Consider the following 16,747-nt stretch of genomic DNA (forward strand, 5'->3'; position numbering starts at 1 on the left):
CCCACCAACAAAAAGCATGTCCCGCCACACCAGCCCCACTTGAGAAAAAGAGCAAAGCAGGCCTGATGACAGGAAATTTGTGGACAGTGACTATTACATTTTACCTATTGAGTGTATTTCAGATAAGGGAGCTGCTAATGCACTAAGAGATATCAATACAGTTCCAATTAACTAATACTTCAATACTTCCAATAAACCTTTCATACAACAATTCCCAATTTGTCTTTCAGGAACTTTTGCATGAACACGACCATGAAGAGGTCATTGAAGAGGTCAGCTAAAAACTGACTCTGTCTGGCCTGCCCAACTTAATTTCTATTTGATACCAATGTTGACATAACTAGAAATGAGGCCTCAACCTTTATCCCCTCAAAGTTAATGCATGAATTATCTAACAGTAAAATAAGAAATTAAGTCTTGTGTTATTCAAAAGTGGCTGCTTACTAAAAATAGATACCAGGCAGATTTTAAAAATAGATTTTATTTAGTAATTGGAAAAATATACATTGAACTGGATATTTGGAAATTAATCCTACAATAAAGTAAGCATCTTTTTAAAAGATAAAGTGATGGTTAATTATAAAAGCTTAGTCCTGTCACAATTCACAGTTAAACTGCAATGAGCATAGGAGGCTATTATAATTTTTAAGAAATTGATTTGCATCTTATACATATATAGGTCATTGATTAATTCATTATCACCTCAATGAAAAGTTTAGATTCTTTTGTACAAAGGCTATTTACACAAAGAAATATTGGATCTATACAATATCCTAAAATCAAAGTGCTTCTGAGGCTTGTGGTGCTTAATGCTAAAACCAATGTATGCAAATTAAAATACTCCAGATGGAAAGTTTATAAATTACTGAATTCTCTAGCATATGGAATACATACAAAACAAGTCCAGAAAAACATGAATGTGATTGCAAATTGATAGCTAAATAATAGATAAACAGAGAATCTCCATAAAATAATAATTACAAGTTATTATAAATTATTGTCTCCACTTTGAACAATGGAGGCAAGCATTAAAGCCAGAACGAACTAGCTAGTTTCGAACATATTTTATTAATGTAAAATTTTAGATCTCTCCTGAGACCTGTTTGTGGACTAAAAGGCTTTAATTATTTATCTTGTGGTGTTTTTTTTCCCTTCAACATAGCTTAGCATCCTCCTGCTTCTGCAACAGTAAAATTAAAAGCCCTCCTCTGCTTTCAGCAATTCAGTGTTATTCTTTAGCCAGAGCCAACTTTAAATAGACATGAAAACACACAAAAAATTTAGGACCTCACAAAATATGAGTCCAATCATGCCTTTGCTCCAGTCCTAAAAACTGCTTTAAACTAAGTACTGATTTTCATTCTTTGCGACTCCTTCCTCCACTGAGTGTGTCACCCACAGCTCGGATACAATTTTAAATTTTTTCCCAAATGTTCTCCTGAGTGCCTTCATCTCTTCTACCCGTGAACAATCTTCTCCTACAACAACATGGGAGACACCCTCTTCAAGGTGAGAAACTACTTTTGCACCATAAAAACGGAGCTCCAAAGCTCTAATTGAAAGTGTAGTTCCAGGGATTTTGCTTTGGGGCTCATTAACAAGAGCATAACAGTCCACATAAATAGTGCTTCCTCTGAACATACCGAGCTGACAACTGTTCCACCAATAACGTTCTTCTAGCTCTGCAATCAAGTCCAGAGGCATTGCCTTGCTGTCTTTTATTCTTGAAAACACTTCCTTGAGCTGTGTAACATCTGTGTTTGCTGTGTAACTGTCTCCATAACAATCATACTCACGAGCAAAATGTTCTTTTGTGTCAGGACACATGTGAATCATAAAGGCTGGTTGCCAAGGCACCAGCATTTTGGTTTGAAAACACTGAAGGAGCCACTCTGCCCTCACCACATCATATTTGTTGGAAGCAATGATGTTTTTCACTCTGACATTCTCAACTCCTACAATGACACAGTAAGTCTCCGGCCCCGGGTTCTGTACCACACTGCCACCACATTGGGCTATTCTGCTTTCCAGCTCAGACTTTGAGTATTTTCCCATTCCTGTCATAACACAAAACTCCACATCTTCAAACACATTTGAAACCTTGCTTACACTTGAAAGATCAGGAGCTTTAAATTGCTCAGCTATTCCAATTATCTTCCTCACCTTTGAAACAGTTTTCCTTTTTTTCTCATGTGGTTCATCATACTCATCTATATGAAGGTGCTTAGATGCCAGCTTTCCTTGTGCTTTGTTTCTGAGGTCTTCTAACATGTCTGAAGTCATGCACTCATACCATTCTTTGTCTTCCCTTATCTTCTCAATTCGGGGGAATCTCAAAGTACAGTCAGTTTTATACATATCACTGTCAACAATCTCAGCTGCCTTGATCTGAACTATGACAGAGTTGCAAGGTTCAATGTACATTTCAGGTTTTTCAGCTCCACACAAAATGTTACCAGGAGGGTCCTTCCTATGGTAGGGCTTCCAGTGTTTAGCCAGTTTCAAGCCTAGATCATACAACTCTTTCATAGTATAGCCAGAGCCAACACGACAAATGGAGTGGAAAATGGTCGGTTTTTCATTCGGAGGGGGCGTCTCTGCAACAGCGCATAGAAAATGAGACATCATTCCACCACGAGACCCCTTCCCCCAGTAACCACCAACAATTAAAAGGTCCAGTTCATCCATCAGTCCATTGACATATTCTGGCTTGATTTTTAACCAGCCTTCCCCACGTTTGTCAGGCTTGTAGGTGGACATGGGATTTTTCACCATAATTCCTTCCTCTCTGTTATCTATGGCTTCATTTAAAGCATCAATTACTTCTTTTCTTGTTCTGGCACTTCTCTTATGGACAACATGTATCCTGCCCTTTACAGGGGTGAATACACTACTTAAGATTTCATATCTTTTGCTTAGTACTTCATGCCCGAGCTTCTGATCATTAACCATCAATACATCAAATACACAGAAGCAGGTCTGCAGATCAGAGTCCTCCACCATTCTTTTTATGTCAAATTTGTTTCCTTTTTGCATAAAACTTTGTGCCTCAGGATTGTAAGCCATCATTTCACCATCAAGAATGCAATTTTGTATATTGCTCTTAAATACATTGTGAATAAATGGTGTTAATGAACCTTCAAGGGGTGAAGCACCAAACTGCTGAGTATAGTCAAACCCATTTCGGGAAAAATACTTGTACACATCCCCATCTTTGTGCATCTGCATACGTTCACCATCCAGCTTGGTTTCTATGTAGAATGTCTGGTTACCCATTTGTTTCTCAATTTGCTGGACATCTGCAATAGCAGCAAGCATTGGTTTAAAGGCAGAAAACAACATGATAGAAACATCACTAAGTGAGACAGAGGGATCATGCAGTTGTCTGCAAACTTTTTCCAAATCAGTAGTAACATTGTGTAATTCAGCAGCATCAGGATGAAAAATTGAAAATATAGTTTGTTGACTAACACCAAGCTTTAGATCCTTTATAATCATTCGGATAAGCCATTTTTGTTCCAGTGCTGTGCTCTGGGTAATTAACTGAAGAAGACTTTTCTTTAGCTGCCCCTTGTTTTTAGCAGCATTATTATTAGCAATCGCATCTAAATGTTCATTGACTTGTTCTATTGTCAGTCTGCCTTGTTTTGGGCTCCTAGGTTTTAGCACAAAGTACGCAATCATTGCAAAATCTCCAGCATCTCCACGAGAGCCCGTAGGCGTTCTATAATTTAAAAGCTTTGCAGCATCTTTTCCATCTTTTGGTAAACTAAGCAGTTCAATATAGAGCTTTGCAAGCATAGTTTCTTTAATTCCATATGCCATCCTTTCTCTTTCCAACTGTGGGAGAATAAGCCGCATAGCTGGGTAAAAGGAATCTGTGACATCTTTCTCTTTCTGATGAAGTGCATCATGGAATTTCCTCCACGAATCCAGAAAATCCTTGAAATACTTGGTTTTCTCTGGACGAGATTTGGACTTCTGTATTCGCTCCAGAGTAGAACACAGATCTGCAAAAGGCACGTGAGAGGCCACTGTTTTTTTAGGAGGAGGCTGTGAAACAGGTGCAGAAGCCATCAGTGTGCTTTTCACTGGGAACAAAACAAAATTATATATTTATAACAAAACACCAGCATGTAACTCTGTCTAAAAAGAACACCCCATCTCTAATTAGGATTTACGTTTTTTCACATTTTTCTACCTAAGATCTAACCACTATCTTAAAGGTCTCCAGCCGATTCCTCATTTAAGGGTCAAACTCAGCAGCGAGGCTGCGACACTGAAACAGTGGCATCACCTCGACAAAGGTCTACACGGCAGGAGAAGGCACCGCGCTCCCCTCCCGCTGCTGCCCAGGCGGGAGCTTTCCGTGCTCGGAGACCGATTTCCTCCTCCACCTGCGCCCAGAACGCAGCCTGCCCCCGCCACCCCCCTTGTCCCTTGTCCCTCGTCGCTCGGCCGCTCCGTGCCGGCGGAGGGAGCGGCGCCCGGCGGGCCGAGAGGGGCCGCACAGCCGCGCCCGCATGCCCAGCACGGCGGGGAGCGGGCACGGCCCGCGGGGCACCGCACGGCAGCACACAGCCCGGGGCATGCAGGAACGGGCACCCAGAGCACACTCACGGGAGCCGCGGCGGAGCCGGGCTGACAGCCGGCCTCCCACGGCCCCGGAAAAGGAGGGCCGGGCGCTGACGCCGCGCTCCTCCCCCGGCCGGGCGGGGAGCCCGGGGGGGGAAAAGGCGGGGAGAGCAGGGAGAGCGGCCGGGCTGTGCCCTGGAAGCGGAACCGTGGCTGCGGTGACTTCCTGCCTCGGGAGGAAGGAGCGGTGGTTGAAGTTGCGCCTCGGGGTGTGCGCTGGCCCGAGGCAGCGGCGGCGGCCGCCCGGGAGGATGCGGCGGGTGGGTCCGGCGGGCCTCGGCTCGGGAGCGGGGCGGTGCCGGCGCCTGGGGCCGCGCCGGGCCGGGGAGCGGGGGCGGCCGGCGGGTGTGGGCTCCGGGGTGGGCTCCGGGTTGCGGTCTGGCTTGGGCTCCGGGTTGGGGTCTCGCCGGAGCTAACGCGGCTCTTCCTGGGGCGGAGGTAGCGGGACGTCGCCCCGGCGGTGTGCGGCTCCCGTGCCCGCACAGCGGGACGTGGCTGCCCGGGAGCTGCTGCCGTGACAGCGCCTGTAAAAGTTCCTGCAAGTGCCTTCCTGCGGAGCCCCGGAGACCTTACAGCTTCTTGGCAGCAAGGTCTCGCTCCAGTGTTTAGTTTGTCTCCACTGCCAGATGGAACAATTCCTGCAAATGGGTGCTTGTAGCAGGTGGGGCTGATGGTAACTGTAGAGTTCTAAATGGGCCAAGTGATCGTTTGGAAAAGACTGAGCTGGGCGTTTTTCTTCAGTCAAAAAGGAAGCAATTTAACAAGCTTCGAAATTATTGTGTTTTAGGAGCCTATGGTCCCTAGAAAGTGAAGGTTCCAAGTTAAGATATAGACAACTTTGTTTTGTTGTTGTTTGGGGTTTTTTTTTGCACAGTATCATCGTAATTCGAGACATTGAATCGCGATGATACTTTGTACCATTTGTCATCTGGGAGGAGAAATATCGCGGCGGTAAGGGGAAAACATTTTCAGTTATCAATATATACAACTGGATGCAGAGCTGAGGATGTTTGCTGCTTGGAATAAGCAGGACAAGTGACTCGATTTAAAAGCCAGAGCCATAAAATGTGTGACGCTTAATTTATTCTTACTGTACTTTTTCCTTTGTTAAAAGTTGCTATTTTGATGTTATTTTTTCTCTTTTTTCTTTTTTTTTTATTTTTTAATGGGTGTTTCTGTAGGACTTTAGTACTAAGAAAGTGTATTTTTCTGGTCCTTACTAAGCTTGTAGGTTTTCTTCCAGATCAGTTCCCCCCTCTGAAACTAACTTCTTATAGTTGAGGACCTAATATTTATACTTACAGATGTCTTCTGAATAAATATGAGTAAATGTAACACTTGTGCAAATCCCGTCTGTGTCTGGAGGAGGTAGAATCTAGGAAAATGAAGTGGAGACATACAGATGTTGTTGGCTATTTCTTAAGAACACAGAGAAAATTTTTTTGTTTGCTTTGAAATCCAAAGTGTCAAGTGAGTGTCAAGATTTAAGGTTATACTCAAGGCTTTTCTTCAGGAAGCAGACATCAAAAACTTGATGGTGCTTCTTAGCACTAGGTTTAAAGCTACTTATGTACTAAAAGTTAGTTTTAAGGTGAGAATGTAATACTTGTTTTTAAGCGCTATATATACACTATGTTAGTAAAATTATTATAATTATATATGTATATTATTATCATATTACAGAATTATCCTACACTGTGTGTTGTATATATGATCCAGGACATTTCATTGTGATTGTTGAACTTCATAATAAGATGTTTTCAAGTTCATCAAATGTCTCTAACAAGGTTAATAGGAAGAGCATGAGTTTCATTAGTGAAGTGGTTGTAACTTTTAAGGGGTTTGGCTCTTATCACTTCTTCTTTCAAGTAACAAGATAAACAGTAAATTACATGTGTAATTCAAAACTATTTTACTCAAAATTCATAAATGGAATTGTCTTTCAGGCAGAGATGAAGCCTGGGAAATCATCACATCTAAAGGTAAATGTTTTATGATATGATTAGTCTATGAAAATAATGCTGTTCAATTTTACAAATATAGACAAAGGCAAAACAACAGAACCTGTGGCGGATACAAGAGTAATTTTAGCTGCCATTCAAAATGAATGAAAAATTGTTCCCTGGTACTTTAAATATATACTTGAATTTTTGTGATTTCTTTTTCAGTTGATAATGGTGTTAACCATTTAAAAATAACATTAGGGCAAAATAGAATATTGTTAAAATGTCTTGATCATAAAGAGGGGTTTTTTTTTCTCAAATTTTTTATTGTGAGTGATTTGTATTTCAGTAGCTACCTTATTTTGGGACTTGTAACTCATCTGATAGAGGTCTGCTATAGTTCCTAGGCTGTGGATTCAACAGTGGAGATGTACAGATATGGGAGCAGGGGTGTGTGTGTATATATCAACATGTGTGTATATCCCAACACAAAACTGAAACTCGCTGCTTCCAAATTTCCTTTCTGTTTTGAGAGACAATACATTTCCATGGCAGTTTAAGCCAAAGGTACAGCAGCAGTCTGGCCAAGTCTTACTTGCATTAGGTCTTAACCTTGATTTGGGCTGCACTGCTGTTCCTATATAGCCATAATTCCCCCCGTAATGCTTTGTATTTCAGTACTGTCTTCTGTTTGTCTTTTAAGCTTACAAGCATCACCAGATAAATAGTTGTAGGAAGTATCAGGATTTCTGAAAGTGAGCCTTTCAAATGCATGTTATCAGAGTGACAAGATGAAAAATGTATCTTAAATGACCTTATGTTTATTTACTTAGCCTTCTACTTAGTTTAAATAATCGGTGATTATGAAATATTGTGAATGCTGTAAAACAGGATTTGACTTCTTGTTACAGGAGAATCTTGTTTTCAAAGTTACAACAATTACATGAAATACAATGCTGTAATACAATATTTCATAAAAAAATATTTTTTTTAGTGACGCAAGCATGACCTCCAAGAACTTAAAGGGGCGAATGCTTCTTGATATGACTGGGACATCACACAGTTACGGGAAGTCTAGGAACAGAAGCAGTCTTGGCTAGAGAGAGGATCAGGTTTGCCCAGGTTGGGTTGGTTGGTGGGTCTGCTCTTCTTCTCAAGTTGACCACATCAGACATCAAAGTCTAAATATGCTGTTCTCCCACTCTCATGCCTTTTCCAGATTATTCTGGCCTCCTATTAGTCATAAAATTGCAAGAGAAATTCAACACATGCTCTTCATAATTCATGGCAGAGTATTTTCATCATAAGGTATTACATTGTAAACTGCTTGAAAGGTTAGTAACTTCCCATCCAGCATATCAGGAGTGGGAAATAAAGACCAAAAAGAGAATTTTGTGTGTGTTGTCTTGCAGTATGTTGAACAGTCTCAAATCTCATACACTTCAAAAAGTGCTGACCTTACTGCTCACTGAATATTACTATATTTGCTTATCCTTTCTATTTTTGTCCTTCAAGTGGAATTTTTGTTCTATTTGTTTCACCTTCTGCTCTCTAAGATGGTGTTTGGAAGGTGTGTTATTTTGAGTTCTGTAGAAAAGTGTGGATTGTAGCTTTATTGAAAATGAGATTATATTGATTTGGCTTAGAGTCTCTTTTAGGCCTGTATGCTTGTTAGATAGACCATCCTTTTCTGCTCTAGTGATCTTTTAATTGGTATTGAAAGATGGGGAGGAACCTATGAAAAGTTTTGATCTTAGTTTCCTAACTGGCAAATCTTGCAACAAGATGTGAAGGCCTGGACATGAATGGAACCAGTGAAGTTTCATATTGCTGGGAAAAAACTTTAGTAGTAATGTAGTTATTCAATATGGTGGTGTAGTCAGCTTTATTTAAATATGTAGTGAGAGTAAAACATTTGTGGCTGTGTAGTTTTCTCTTCCTGTTAACTACTTACTGCATGTTGAGCTTTAGTTGTAGGATGTACTAGCTTTGCAATTTCAGTAGCAAAGTATTTGTCTATACCTATATATATATACACCTATATATATATCAGAAGTAATTGCACAGCAGAAATATCTCAATAGTATAATATATTGATACTATTAGCCTGCTGAAATAAAACTAGAAGTGATGCCCATCTCATGAAACTAACATGGCTTATAAAATCAACTGTGTGTATCAGTCTCCAAATAATAATCCATGGTGTACGTGAGATAGCTGTTGCAAAGTTTCATAACTTGTAGTGAGATTTTTATTCTTTCTTGCTTAGTACTTTTGTTTAACAGTGGGTCTCTTACTCTTGTGAATATCTTGTTGAGAAAAAATTATTGAAGTTTCTTTAATTTTGTAAGAAAGCCAGCAAAATATTGAATAGTGAAGGTAAGGAGAATGGTTTTATTGTCTCATTATCAATGTTCTTATAGGCTTGAAATGTAATGCAGGAAATGCTTGCTAACTTCTTTAGGAAGTTATCTTGAAAATTGAAGTAGCTACTTCATATGTCTTCTAATCATTGTGAGTTCAAGGGAAATGGATCACAGGAATTAAATTTTCCTATAGACAGTAATTGTGCATACTTGGATATGGATAATAAACATGAATTTATAAACAATATAAAGAACAAAGTTGAGATAACTGCTCTTTAAGACTACCTTATATTTCACCAGTTTTATGTATTTGGAGTAGATGCACTATAAAAAAGCTTAATATCACATTTGGTTTGGTTAATATGTGAATCTTAAGATGTGGCCTATTTATTTTTATTTCTGATTTATTTCTAATTTTTGCTTAAAATAGAGAAGGCAGGTTTTCCTGGTCAGATCTGTGGAATGCAAAGGGTGTAGCTGCAGAGGTCACCTTTTATCACTCAAGCATACCAAGATGGCTGATATAAAATACCTGGATGCATCTCTGCATGTCAAACTCCTTTGGAGTTTGAATTCAGATTATGGCTGTGCTATGTCAATTTTAGGAGATTATAACTTTGTGTCAGAAGTGTAACTATTATCTGCTATGTATCTTAGTGTTCTCAAACAAGTGAGTTTGTGTTCCTTCCAGGTAGTGTGATTATTCAAGTCGGTGGTGACTAAATGGTTACTGTAGTTTTTGTGTAGGTTTGGCAGTTTTTGTCTGTTTCCATATGAACCAGGAGTGAGACATATCTTTTGGTTGGAAAGGAGGTTTAATCCATTGTCATTAACATAGCTCTCCTCATTTTATGCTGTGTGTATGCTTTTATCATGAGTCTGTTTTCATGTTTGGTATTTTCAGCAGTGCTTTTCATTGATCAGAGAATAATGTAGTTAATGGATGTTTTCAGTGGTCTTGCATGATGATAAAATCTTCCATCCAGCTAAAGACTTCATGCGGATTACTGATCTCATAGTGGAAAACGATTGCTATAAATCATAAGCAATCAAAATATAGCAAAAAAAATCTATCATAAGTGGTACATTACCACATACAATGTGGTATCTTAGCATAGAGGAGTCTCTTCTGAGCAGTTCAGGTGTTGCTCTGTAACCACAGTTGATTTAAATGCTGAAAGACAGCCACTAATCCATAGCAGTGCTGGGATGTGTGGTGAGCCTTCACTGGCTGCAGAGTGACGTGCACAGGCTTACTGCATGCTACTTAGCAACATAGAAATAAAGGCTATTTTAATTTGTGCTCTCTGAATTTTAGAGTTACTTATACGAGCAGCTGAACAGCCTTCACAAACTAGTGATACAGTCTGTATGGTTTTTCTCTTGCTTAGTAGGAAAGTCTGAGGGAAAGCAGAGGTTACTGTGATCTCAGTCAACCAGTCTTCTAGTGCTGTTAATGGACTGCCTGCAGAAGTACCATAAATGGGATTTTGTGGAGTTCTAAAGCCTTTCCTTTTGATTGCATTTCTGCTTGTTTTACAGAATCAAAAGGTTTCTGAAACTTCAAAGGTTGTTTGCCACCAAATTTTATGTTAATGCTCCAATACATTGACTTGCTATTAATTAATATTCTACAAGTACAAATGCTTAAATTGCTACCTTTTTCCTTTTCCTATATTTAAATGTATGCATTTGGGTTCTTTTGCAGGATTTACTTGGAGTAAAAGATCACTGACTTCCACAATGGAAAAATCATGGATGCTTTGGACCTTTGCTAAAAGATGGCTACTAGCTTTGGCTTCCTGGTCTTGGAGTCTCTGCCGTATTTGTCTTTTGCCCTTGATAGTGACTTTTCATTTGTATGGAGGCATTATACTCCTTATATTAATATTTGTATCAATAGCAGGTATATTATATAAATTCCAGGATGTTCTGCTTTACTTTCCTGAGCAGCCCTCTTCATCACGCCTTTATGTTCCTATGCCTACTGGTATACCACATGAAAACATCTTCATCAAAACCAAAGATGGAGTTCTTCTCAATCTTATTCTGCTGAGATACACAGGGGACAATGCAGCGTATTCTCCAACCATCATTTACTTTCATGGGAATGCAGGCAACATTGGCCACAGGTTGCCAAATGCTTTGCTAATGCTGGTAAACCTGAAAGTAAACTTAATTCTGGTCGATTATAGAGGTTATGGCAAAAGCGAAGGAGAAGCAAGCGAAGAAGGCTTGTACTTAGATTCTGAGGCTGTCTTAGACTATGTGATGACTCGGTCTGATCTTGATAAAACAAAAATTTTTCTTTTTGGCCGTTCCTTGGGGGGAGCAGTAGCTATTCACTTAGCTTCTGAAAATTCCCATAGGATTTCTGCCATTGTGGTGGAGAACACCTTTCTTAGCATCCCATACATGGCCAGCACTTTGTTCTCTTTCTTTCCGATGAGGTATCTTCCGCTGTGGTGCTACAAAAATAAATTTCTATCCTACAGAAAAATTTCTCAGTGCAGAATGCCTTCTCTCTTCATCTCTGGGTTGTCTGACCAGTTAATTCCACCAGTTATGATGAAGCAACTTTACGAATTATCCCCAGCTCGGACTAAGAGATTGGCAATATTTCCTGATGGAACTCACAATGACACTTGGCAGTGCCAGGGTTATTTCACTGCACTGGAACAGTTCATCAAAGAAGTAATAAAGAGTCACGCCCCTGAAGAAATGGCGAAAACATCGTCTAATGTAACAATAATATAATTAATATTCTTCTTTGGAGTGGAGTGGGGCAAGTACCTGCACTGTACTTTGATTTGTGATAAGTGGTAAAAGAATATCTGTTTTTAAATGTATGTCATGTCTGTACTTGCCTAAAGAGTGAAATTAAACTTGGAAAGGTCTGATATTTTATTAAGATGTTCCAGATAACTTTTACATTTGCAGCATTGTAAATGAACCATTTTATGTCTTTCTCATACTTTTTTGGTATCTCTGTCCATATATTCCACTTGTTTGATATGTACAACAGATGCTATTAAAGAAACTTGCTACAAAAATAGTACAGAATGTATTTAGAACAACGGGAGGCTCTTTGGTATTCACTGCTGTATGTGTGAGCTTTTTGGACAGCCATGGTTAGCACAATGATTAGTTGCTTCTCTTAGAGTTTATTTAATATGTGCCATGCATGAGATTAGTGTTTTATTTCTTGAAATTTTATATTATGCAAAGTGGGAAGACTTTAATGGGCTAAATAATATAAAATAACTTAAATGGTAGAGTATACTTGCAGGTATACTATCCTGGGTTATTACTGGCTTCTATGGTTATGCAAACTTATATATGTCAAACTGCAGCTGAAGATGAAAAGATACTTTCCTTATTTTCATTTGCTGTTTGTATTATAATAGTGCACAGAAGGTTGTATGTGCCTAACATCATGACTTCAGGATTTTACTTAGGCAATTTCTGTATAGAAAATAGAAGTAAATTTGCTGAAAGAGATCAGTGCAATCTAAGCTCCATTCTGCCTCAAGCTCTCCTCACTAATGCACAGGCAAACTATTTGTTAGTACTAGTCTGCTTGTGCATTTGAGGTGATAATTCTTAAGGCAAAATGGGTGGTCATACAAGGTAAAAGTAGGTTTTTGTGTTCAGACTTTTTCGTTGGTGTAGTTAAATGTTTGTGCTCTTTATTTATACCTCCTAAAGAGACAAATTCAAATCATTATCAGTGATCACATGATTAGAGATAAATGTGTACAGTTGCTACAGTAAGGATAATGAAAACGAGCAGATAGTTCTAGATGGTCCTGTCATTGAGGGTAGGAAGGCTCTGCAGTTACTGATTGACTGGAGCAGCAAGCCAAGGCCAACTGCACAAGGTTCAGCAAGATGAAAGGCTGGGTCCTGCACTTGAGTCACAATCCCATGCATCACTACAGGCTGGGGAAAGAGTGGCTTGAGAGCTGCTCGAAAAGCAACTTGGAGATGCTAGTCAACAGCCTGGCTCTAAGCCCACAGTGTGTCCAAGTGGTCAAGAAGGCCAATGGCATCTTGGCCTCTATCAAAAACAGTGTGGCCAGAAGGACCAGGGCAGTGATCATCCCCCTGTACTTGACATTGGTGAGGCCACACCTCAAGTTCTGTGTTCAGTTCTGGGCCCTTCACTACAAGAAAGCTGGAGCAAGTCCAGAGTTGTATAAAAGAGCGGGGAAGGGTCTGGGGCACAAGTCCTGTGAGGAGCAGCTGAGGGATATGGTGGTGTGTAGTTGAAAGAAAAGGTGGCTCAGGGAGAGACCTCATTGCTCTACAACCACTTGGAAGGAGGCTGTAGTAAAGTGAGGGTCAGCCTCTTCTGGCATGTTTCAAGTGCAAGGATGAGAGGAAATGGCCTTGCATCAAAGAAGGTTCAAATTAGATATTATAAAACAAATTTCACTGGGAGAGTGGTTAGCCATTGGACTAAGTTGCCCGAAGAGGCAGTGGAATCACCAGCTCTGGAATAATTCGCATCATCTGGATGTGGCACTTGGGGATATGGTTTAGGGGTGATTATGGTTGTGTTAGGTTGATGATTGTACTAGATGACCTTGAAGGTCTCTTCCAACCTTGATTCTGTGGTCAAAGACATGCTGCTAGCTTAGTCTCTAATGGAGTGTAGGAGCTGTTTAGATCTCTTCTGCAGGTTTAATTATCATCTGCTGCAGCTGGGCTTGCCTCTTCAAAATATTCTTTTTTAATGGAAAGAACAAATTGGAAAATCTTCCACGCAATCTTTAAAGTTGCCCTTTGGATTCAAATTTTTAAGTAAACTTTTCTGCCATGTTGTCCTGATTCAGAAAAGCATCTCAGCACATGCTTAAAATCTGTTTAAGCTTGTGCTTAAATTCCCTGGTTTAATAAAACTGCTTTCCTGAACTGGTGCCTTAATGGTTATGCCTCCTAATGGAATTATAGTTCTTAGGTACATGTGGGTAATAGTTGTCAGCAGTTTGTAGTAGGACGATACATCTTTTCATAAATTTGGTTGTTTTTGTTTTTTTTTTTTTTTTAAATAAACATTTACATACCAGCAGTTGCTGCTTTCTCTGGTAAGCAAAGTATCTTGTGATAATAGTAATATTACTATTATTTTGTGTAATAATAGTATCCTGTGATACTATTATTAAGGTTTTCATAGAGTTGATTGAAGAAAAACTATACATCTTTGTGGGTCTATAGATGTAAAAACATAGAGCATACTTTTCAATCTGAGTGAAACCAAAACTATCTTTTCAGCCTTACAGTAGTGATACTTTTGAGGTATTTTTTTTTCATTTTGGGGAGAGGGGTACTTAGGCAAAGTATATTGGAGAAGTTTGACTGAGGGCTGGAAGATGAGGCTATGTTTGTACAGTAGAAAGGAGTTGATAGACACAGCATTGCCTTTCCTTGATGCATTCTACAGTGAGATGTAAGCTGCTTGCATAGATAGTTTCATCTTCTTCACATTGCTTTCAAATAGAGGTGAAGGGAGAGAAGGAAAATTAGCAGTCTATTACTTTTCTAAAATTCAGTTGATGAAGCCAAAAGAGTAGATTAATTGTTTGACACAGAATGAAGAGAAAGTAGTTATTTCAGAAGTTGTCATATAAAATACCATTGTGGGGGTGAGGGAGGGTGCTCACAAAGCATCAATTTCTAATGTAACATAGCATGTAACCCCACTTCCCACCAATCAAAACAAAACTCTCAACCCCAGAATACCCCTGGTATTATGTGGTACTTGTATGCAAATTAAGTGTTCCTATTTGAGCACACAGTTGCTAAAACAAAGTCAAATGTGTTTTGTTAGATTATGGCAATCTGAAACTCTTCAAAGTGGGCTGTATCTAAACATTGCTTTTTATTATAAAGCCATATATGTTTTCATTATATTGTCTGCAGGACATAAATATGAAACTTTAATTTTTCAGGTATTGGGTATGAGTTGACACAATTATCATATATGCATCCTTTATACTTGTGTGGTTTCTTCCAGCTTCCACATATGCACAGTTTTGTTTCTCACTTAATGAGTTGGCCACATACACTTGTGAATAAATGTTTTATGCCATTGCATTGGTTATGAAGTCCACTGAAGAAAAATAGGAGGGAAGTGATATTTTTATGCAAGTATTCCACTGCTCTGCATACAATTCTTTAAGGGAAGGAGGGAGGAAGAAGGGGGAGGAAATTTGTTCTGACAAGTGAAGACTTGTTTTTATTTCATGGACTGTGTGACGGAAACCACGGTTATCTGCTGCTAAAAACTGAACTGCAAGCAACATAGTAATAATAACTTTAAATTGCCAAATTGTGTGTTATGATACTGGTGCATTTATTTTATTTAATACCATTTGCGTATAGATGTTTCCCAAATATTTGTCCTGTAGATATGAATTTCTAGTTTGAGAAGAAGTCAAGTTCTTTTCACAGGGTTGTAAGAAAGCCTTAGTTTAAATATGTTCATTAAAGGAATTTTCTAAGAAGAAATTTACGTTAAAAAAAAAAAGTAAAAACAAAATTCCTGGGGAGGGGTCAGGAGTTGAACAGCCGTAGCAGTAGAGTTCCTTGTAAGAAAGCATAAAACCTTGTGTATGCACACTTGTGGTTTTAATTAGTGGAAATACTTGAGGCTTCCTACTAACCCAAGTTTACATTCCCAGAATTTGTTTCTGAAATGTGAAATGCAGAGAGATAAGCTGTGCTTTCTTCTGGAGAAACATTAACTGGTTTAGCTGCCCTCATGTCCATTTCTCAGGTAAAATTAGAAATAGAGCACAAATGCATTTGGTAGGCTACGGACAATCTGTCAGCTGAAGGGCAGAAGGATTAACTATTTATACAAAATATGCATATCAGCATCTCTAAGCTAATTGGGTCATGCTGGATATTCACACTGAAGAATGCAAGGCACAATTGAGAGCCCAAGGTATGGTCTTTTCTGTTAGCAAAAAGATGCAGACATACCTCCAAAATTTATTTCATCAGTTCTTGAAAAATGCATTTTATTTTTGTTAATGACAGGCAATTTTGCTAGGGGCACTTCTGCCAAATATAAAATCAGTGCCTCTTGCATGTAGTGGGATCAGCCTGATGTATCCCATTAGGTATAATTTGCAATGCCATCCTGCTTGTATAATTTAGAGTAGAACCCCACAGAAGTGTAAATAGAGATAGCATATTGAAGTTCTAAATAACACTTATGTTTTGAATTCAGAAACTGTCACTGATTATGAGATGCAAGCTTTTTATTTGATTTTTCTTTAATATATAGTTAAACCAAAACTGTCTTATGAAGTATTCTTAAGTTTTGTAGACAAGGCATAAATGTTATTGTATATGTGCTAATTGTGGCAAAGTTTTACATTATCATTCTAGTTGGTTTTTACAATAAAGTTAATTTTACAAAAAACACTTTTCTATTTTTATGTACTGACATATGCAATAAATTGATACATTAAAAGTGCTGTTAATGTCTTATTCTAGTTTGTGGCCTGTCTTCAGTGTGTTTGCATAGTAACAGATCAACCCCAAGGTATCATTTTCAGTGATTGACTAAAGTCAGAGAACATGGTCTAGACATCGTTAGATGTGGCCTTTGTGGAAAGCTATTATATCAGGGGAAAAAGCATATTACAAATATATTTCTAAGCTTTGTCATGCATCCTCACTTTCAGGAAGTGTTAGTAAGTAAAACTGATATGTGGTGGCATCACTTTCTAACACAATTTGCATTTCAAAATTTCTCTGTTCTCTGGGGGTCTGAGACATGGTCTAAAT

At 38.9% G+C, this 16,747-nt stretch overlaps 2 protein-coding genes across 5 annotated transcripts; one reads left to right on the plus strand and one right to left on the minus strand.

Moving 5' to 3' along the window:
- Positions 1 to 461: 461 nt before the first annotated feature.
- On the minus strand, positions 462 to 4,721 carry LIG4 (DNA ligase 4). 2 transcript variants are annotated; one of them, XM_021546587.2, is made up of 2 exons: positions 4,621 to 4,721; positions 462 to 4,091 (listed from the first exon to the last, which is right to left on the minus strand). In XM_021546587.2, exon 2 carries the CDS (start codon positions 4,075 to 4,077, stop codon positions 1,339 to 1,341), a length of 2,739 nt encoding a protein of 912 aa, XP_021402262.2. In that variant the 5' UTR covers positions 4,078 to 4,091; positions 4,621 to 4,721; the 3' UTR covers positions 462 to 1,338. The 2 variants fall into 2 exon arrangements, with proteins under 2 accessions (XP_021402262.2, XP_021402263.2); XM_021546588.3 differs by lacking the exon at positions 4,621 to 4,721 and adding an exon at positions 4,298 to 4,388.
- Positions 4,722 to 4,724: 3 nt separating this feature from the next.
- Positions 4,725 to 16,434, plus strand: ABHD13 (abhydrolase domain containing 13). 3 transcript variants are annotated; one of them, XM_021546590.2, is made up of 3 exons: positions 4,725 to 4,895; positions 6,582 to 6,617; positions 10,653 to 16,434. In XM_021546590.2, the coding sequence occupies exon 3, from the start codon at positions 10,688 to 10,690 to the stop codon at positions 11,699 to 11,701; it is 1,014 nt and encodes a 337-aa protein (XP_021402265.1). In that variant the 5' UTR covers positions 4,725 to 4,895; positions 6,582 to 6,617; positions 10,653 to 10,687; the 3' UTR covers positions 11,702 to 16,434. The 3 variants fall into 3 exon arrangements, 2 of the variants coding, with proteins under 2 accessions (XP_021402265.1, XP_077637637.1); XM_077781511.1 differs by having other exon boundaries at positions 4,798 to 4,895; positions 6,586 to 6,617; XR_002466910.2 differs by lacking the exon at positions 10,653 to 16,434 and adding an exon at positions 7,573 to 7,632 and having other exon boundaries at positions 4,850 to 4,895.
- The last annotated feature ends 313 nt before the right edge of the window (positions 16,435 to 16,747 follow it).

Source organism: Lonchura striata, chromosome 2 (genome assembly GCF_046129695.1).
Source record: "Lonchura striata isolate bLonStr1 chromosome 2, bLonStr1.mat, whole genome shotgun sequence".
Lineage (NCBI taxonomy): Eukaryota > Metazoa > Chordata > Aves > Passeriformes > Estrildidae > Lonchura > Lonchura striata.

Bases quoted from the DNA above. Each gene is read 5' to 3' on its own strand.
- LIG4 (XM_021546587.2), bottom strand. From the start codon at position 4,077: ATGGCTTCTGCACCTGTTTCACAGCCTCCTCCTAAAAAAACAGTGGCC.
- ABHD13 (XM_021546590.2), top strand. From the start codon at position 10,688: ATGGAAAAATCATGGATGCTTTGGACCTTTGCTAAAAGATGGCTACTA.